The sequence below is a fragment of the Alternaria hordeiaustralica genome (genome assembly GCF_023758085.1).
Source record: "Alternaria hordeiaustralica strain BMP 2776 chromosome Unknown scaffold_2, whole genome shotgun sequence".
In the NCBI taxonomy this organism is placed as follows: domain Eukaryota; kingdom Fungi; phylum Ascomycota; class Dothideomycetes; order Pleosporales; family Pleosporaceae; genus Alternaria; species Alternaria hordeiaustralica.
In genome coordinates this window covers 2,163,310-2,169,506 of record NW_026056774.1, presented here as the reverse complement: position 1 = coordinate 2,169,506, position 6,197 = coordinate 2,163,310, and the positions used below count along the sequence as shown (strand labels likewise).

At 57.3% G+C, this 6,197-nt stretch overlaps 2 protein-coding genes across 2 annotated transcripts; both read right to left on the bottom strand.

Moving 5' to 3' along the window:
- Positions 1 to 2,482: 2,482 nt before the first annotated feature.
- On the bottom strand, positions 2,483 to 4,829 carry J4E84_002179 (uncharacterized protein; the record flags this gene model as incomplete). Its single annotated transcript, XM_049384807.1, has 3 exons — positions 2,483 to 2,812; positions 3,542 to 4,693; positions 4,794 to 4,829. 3 exons carry the CDS (start codon positions 4,827 to 4,829, stop codon positions 2,483 to 2,485), a joined length of 1,518 nt encoding a protein of 505 aa, XP_049248163.1.
- An 806-nt stretch (positions 4,830 to 5,635) lies between these two features.
- Positions 5,636 to 6,130, bottom strand: J4E84_002178 (uncharacterized protein; the record flags this gene model as incomplete). Its single annotated transcript, XM_049384806.1, has 1 exon — positions 5,636 to 6,130. One exon carries the CDS (start codon positions 6,128 to 6,130, stop codon positions 5,636 to 5,638), a length of 495 nt encoding a protein of 164 aa, XP_049248162.1.
- Positions 6,131 to 6,197: the final 67 nt, after the last annotated feature.

Below are 6,197 nucleotides of genomic sequence, written 5' to 3'. Positions count from 1 at the left end.
GTCTGCGCGATGCATGTCGCCGAGGCCCACCTTTGCTTCTTTGCGTTCTGAGTTCCACTGCGACAGGCTTTCGCGTGTCGGTATCGCGCGCCGTCCGACTCCAGGGGTGCCTCGGTTTGAAGGCATAGCCATGTCGGGGTGGCGAGCCAGCGGCGGTGGCGCAACGTACTGCGGCGGAGGGCCAACATACATGCCCGGTTGCGCATGACCATGGAGAGATGAGCGGTGCGTCTGCTCTGGGAGAGCGCCTTCGAATGGTGAGGGGCTGAAGCGCGAAGACGATGTACGCTGCTGGCCGCACGACCCCGGTTGCGCAGCTGTAAGTGCCGCAAGTGACTCCGAACGCGCTCTTCGCACTTCGCCTTCACGATGCTGCTGAGCGGAGCGAGACATGCTGCATCTCCGGTTCTGTTGCGACCGGTCACTATGAGCAGTGCGTTTGGTAGGCTGCGACTCCGTACGTGCAGTCAATTCCAGCCGCACCGGGCCTTTCGATCTCGGTCGCTGGCGGTTCTCATGGGCCGGAGTGGGCATTCGACGATATCTTGTCTTCGATGGCAAGGCTAGGGGCATCGGTGGAAGTGCAGCTGTCTCGAACGGTTTGTCGAAAGAGTCATACCGTGATTCTTGTGCGGCGCGATCGAAGGATCCAGCACTTGTGTATACTGCACTAGCCTCAAGACTATGCGACCAGTGATGGGACTGGCTACTGATGGTCCCAAGGCTGGATCGGCGGTCAAGAGTGCCGCTTGAAGACGAGGAAGATGACAACCCGCTCATCGGATAGCCGTTGGCGAGTATCTGGGGATGACTGGAGTGTGATCGAAGGTTGGACTGTGAGGCAGAGCGCAGCGATTTCCTTTCCATCCTGGGATAACTTCCATCTTGCGGGATGTGTTGCAGGGACTGGCGGCGACGTTCCCGCGATGTTACTGCCCCTATGCGATGGAAGCCTGGATGGTCTCGTCGGGCGTTCCAGCCTTCCTGTTCCACATTCATCCCTCTGCCATGAAGACTCTGTTCGTACCGTTCTTCGTGGTTTACTGGAGAAAGCGAAAGCGATGCAGGAACCGTATTCTCGGCTTGAGAGCGTCCCGAGCTCGACAAGTGTCGGTACCGACTTGGATGTCTGTTGGTCGTTCTAACATCCCTTCCGGCTGTGAGGGCGCGTTCCCGGTCTCGCGGTGGCTTCTGTATCGCAGCGGCGAAGGCACGAAACTCAGGAGTCGCCACGTCAGTCGCATTGAGTTCGCTGATACTATGGAGAGTACGCCGTCTTTCCTGTAACTGTTGTAGCTTGGTTTGAGACTGAATCTTGAGCGATTGAACCTGAGGGTGAGGCTTCTGGAGAGGCATGTTGAAGGTTGGTCTTCCTGGAAGGATGAAAGGTTGCTTTCAGACACTCCAGGCGGCTCATATGTCGATGTCGAAGGGTTGTAAGCTCTCACTGAGTTCTTGTAGCTTCCTGGTGGCTTTCATCGATGCCGCGCGCCATGAACCGTATTGTCGGTGATCTCGGAACTGAGCTGCATATTGTGCTACGAACCCTGCATACTTGCCAAGCGAGAGTCCGTCGGCGGTGTGTACGTTTCGTTACCGTTGCACCTCGAATGGCTCCTTGGCCAAGCAGACACGGAACGGGGACGCGGATTGCTTTGCGAGTAGCGGTCAGTGTGAACGCTGCTGTTCACGAGGAGTGACACAAACGACTTGGCATAGTCTCGTATCTTCTGGGCAACATAACACCAGACCAGTTGACGCGGACAGTAATGCGTTACTGAATCGTTGAGTTGCTGCAGCGTGCATGCTCCAGTCGAGGCCTGCGCCTCTAATGTCGCTAGATGAACCATGACTGGGATGAGGCGGTTGCTGCAGATCGTCTCGGGACAGCCACCTCTTCGGCGACCCAGCTGTGAGGGACGAAGCGCATGGCGGCCAGGTGGTCCGAGATGGTCGGCCATGTCGGGTCCAGTATGACGGGAAAGCCAAGTCACGTTACGGGTACAGCAGCCTAAAATTGTGATCTCATAGGTCGCAGTGGGCGCGCCACCACGCTGGGTTCGGTGCGACGAGGTACAGCAGGGGAATGGGCCGTGAGATCGAGACGCCTATGAAGACGACGCGGAAGAGAGCTATGATGCTATGCGAAGTCCGTCGAATGAGAAGCGCGTGAATGCTGGCTGCATTGATGAAGATGATTAGCATCTTTTCACAACGCAGTGTAAGGCTCTTGTGTGAGCTAAGGCCAGGATAGCTGCCGTGAGATTTGATAACTCTGAGACATCACACATTCCCGCGTCCCGCAAACTCAATACTCGAGATCGGCGAGACTGGTAGGATAATCACACATTCGGGGTCGATTGCGGGGACGCCGGGGCGCCATCGGTGGATGGGACGCGGAATTGGTATGCGCGGAGACATTAACTTCATTGGTGTTCGCTGCCCACAATGACATCTGGCGTCTGGCGTATCTCTATCCTCGTTAGCCTTCCTGGGCGTCCGCTTCCTCTCTAGCTTTCGTCCGTCCATCTTGCGTTGCCTCCACCGTCAGCTCACATCCAGCGACATTCTCTCTGGCCAGCTTCCTTGCCTTCATGTCTGCGGTCATCCGACTCATCCTCGCGCGTATTTCATCCATTCTAACCGCCATATCATGCGTGTTGGGGCTGGGATCCCGACCGTGATCGACGCCGACGGCGAGCTTGTCGCGCACAGGTTGCGGTGTAGGTACGCGGGTCGTGTTCGCGTCATGCTCGGTCTGCGCATCGGCTATGGCAGGTCGAAGGAAACCTGGATTGCTCGTGCCATTGGCCTTTACAGGAAGCTTGCTGTTAGTATAAATTGACGAGCAGGTACTACGCCGAGTAGTGGCTACGTCGTTCAGCGATAGAGAGAGGGCTGAGTCCGAGCGTAGGTGAGCGGGCAACGGTGAAGACGTTCTAGGTATCAGTCTCTTGATGGACTTGGGTGGGATGGGTGGAGCGTGTTCGAGATCAAGTGAAGGGCCTCTGTGATCATCGGTTGGAGTTCTCTGGAGTTGTACCCGACTTTCCCGAAGACCGTGACTTGCAGAAGCCGGACGGTGCGACTGAGATTCTGACGCGACTCTGGATGCAGCCATGCTGTTGCTGGCTGTCGGTTGGCACCATCCCAGGCTTGCTTTCGTCGGCCGGGTATAGTTGGGCGCATTCGTGGTAGACGCAGTCGACTTCAAGCTAGCTGTTGCAGGCGGGGCATGGCTGGGGGCGCTCGCTACGGCCGGAGTAGGCTGGCTCCCGTATTGCACCGAGGCTGATGAGAGTGATGGCGCAGGCGTAGGCGACTGGGATAACTGCGGGTATCGCGATGTTGTTTGCGAGGCTCGTGGGCTGTCGCGGATTGGGCTCGCTTGCGGGGTGATCGAACCACATCGCGGTCGCGGCAGTGTGGTAAACAGGCGCTTTCGCAGTGAAAGCGAAGTGCGGTGGTATCTAGAGATGGCGCTAGGCCGCGACGTGTTAGTCGTGCTGGCAGGTGCAGCTGGTCCCCCTGTGGTCGCGACTTCCTCCTCAGCACCGATGTACTTCCGCATAACAAGCTCCACCTGAGCAGCAACATCGTCAAAGTCCAGCGCTTCGAGCACATCGAGCGCTTTCATCTTGTCGTTCAAGGCTGCGCGCCACTCATGACTGATCGCGTTTTGAGATTGGGCTATCATCTTGTTGCGAGCCACCATGTCCGACCAGTCGCGATAGGACTGAAGTCCTTTCTTCATGTCTAGGCAAGCTTTCGCGAGGTGCTTCTTGCTTACAAGGGCACATGGTTCTAGCGCCTCGAGCACAGCAACGTTCGCTGCGTTGCCGGTGAGCTCACGCCAGATGACTAGCAGCCTTTGTAGGTCGCATCCGACGGTCAGCAAGTTATTGCTACTTATCTCGAGTACATCTCGTACGTCGCCGCAAATGTCGTCAATGGTGCTGGAGTTCACAAGAAGAGCGAAGTGAAATCGTTCGATGCTGTTGACGAGCTCGTGGTAGGGGTCAAAGGATAGATCAGAACCCAAGGGCGACTCGATGACGGTAGAGCCTTCCGAGACACGGGGACTTGTGGAAGCTGGGATCCAGTCAGGTGTGGCACTTCGCGCATGTGTATGATGAGGAACGCGTGTCAGTGGGCTTCCGAAGTGGGTGGTGGTAACGGTCGTTGAGGAGGAGATCGTGTCGGCTATGGGAGAGGACGATTGGGTCTCGGGACGCTGTTGTTGCTGCGTATACTGTGCAGGTATCGGTGAAGCCACAGGGGCAGAGATAAGCAGCTGTGTTCTCACCCCCGTAGAAAGGTTGTTGTCCGGCTCTAGCCTCAACGCAGTCCCAGTCATCTCCACATCCTTTGATCGACCGTCACGGTTGTGGACACGCTCCCAGAGCCCTTTCGCCGCCCGCTTGGCCCAAGACTCCTTGACATCGTGGCCGTGCTGACCTTTGCGCGATGCCATATCAGCATCACTGCCCTTCCAAGTCTTCCCACACGGAACGAACTTACCTCCTGCGACCGTATTCGCACGTCTGCGCCATCTTCGCAAGCCGCTATTCTCTGCGGCCTCGGGGTCCATCCGGCGGGTAACGAAAGCGCTGAACGCACCCATTGTGTCTTCGGCGAGCTGGGTATTTGGAAGAGAGAGGATACGCTCGTTGCCGAGATGCAGGATTGATTGCTGGAAGAGGCTTCTCGTATAAGCTTGGTTAGTGGTCGGTACGTGTATGAGATGTGGTGTGAAGCTGTCAGTCGCGCAATATTGCGGGTTGCGCGCATACGAGACCCTCGCCATTGTGGCTCTCGTTACCAGACATTTCGGTGTGGAGAGGCATGACACAACGGCTTATTGGCTCTGCTCGCTGGTCGCTGGTCAGTTTTACGTATGCTGCAAGGGTCCAGGAAGCTCTTTCGTGGCCAGCGCAATGGCAAATCTACCAGTTATCAGGAGGTTTGTCGGCCTTGAGATATTCATTCGAGCGTCTGCCCTGCGCATGTCAGTCTGTCGCAATATGCCGGATGGCACTGGGCATCTGCAGGCTGCGGGCGCTGACAAGCTGCTCGGGGCGACACCGCGCAGCCTGCATTCGGTACCAAAGTATGCACAACATGGAGTGCGACCGCCTCGCCAGCAAAATGGATGGTCATTATCGATTCTTTTATTGTCGCATGCTATCCGAGCCCCTACAAAGCAACCAGTGTAACTCCTAAACGCTCAAACATGTATCCCCATATAACGCTACCCCGTTGTTCGCGGTTGGCGCCGGCTGCGGGGCGGGGCGGGTTCGTGACGGTCGTGGAACGAGGGGGAATGCAACATCCATCAAGCACTATTCACTGTTAAGTTCAGTTACTACGTGTCTCGCCAGGACGCTGGCGAAGAAGAAAAGACGAGGGGGGAGGATAGGAGGGGTGGTGGTCGAGGCCTGGACTGCACGGCGAGCGCGAACGCTAACGATGTCTTTGGAAGGAAGCGGGCAACGATAGTTGTGTTATTGGCTGCGTGATGCCAATTAGCACTCGTCCATGCTCATCATCCAGAGACACTTCGTCGCCTTCGCTCGCTCGTACAGTCATGCATAGGCTCGATGTAAGCGAAAGGGCGAAGGCAGGGGTCGACTTACTACAAGCTCAAAGTCAAATCGCCGCGGATACTCGCTTTGAGTTCAATCTCAATCTCCAGATTCGCCTCGAGCGTCAGCTTCAGGCCGTCCTGGTCCTTGAGCTCGCTGCCCTTTTGCTGCGGCTCCATGCGGTAGGGCTGGTTGGGGTCGGTGCCGCGCATGGGGATCTCGCCTCTCATGGCGCGGGCGTATGTGACGGGCCCGTCCATGGATGTGCTGTCCGGGCCGATGCGCTCGAACATGCCCATCTTCTGGAGATCGCCGTTTGCGTCGGCTTCCTCGAGGGCTTCCAGCGACGTCGTGTGCATGTATTTGCCGTTCTTCTTGTCTTCTTCGATGCGGTTGCGGCGGGCGCGGCGCGACGACGAGCGCGACCGGGCGGATTGCAGGCCCGCCTCGCGCTTGTCCTGTTTGGCCTTGTTCACAGCCTTCTCCTGCTGCATCGTTGACCGCTCGTGCGGCTGGTTCTCATAGTCGGAGTCCTTGTCGGCCATGTCGTCGGGTATCCTTGCTATCATGCAAGGCCTCGGGCGGTTGGAGGAGGCTGTTCTGGATGGGGAT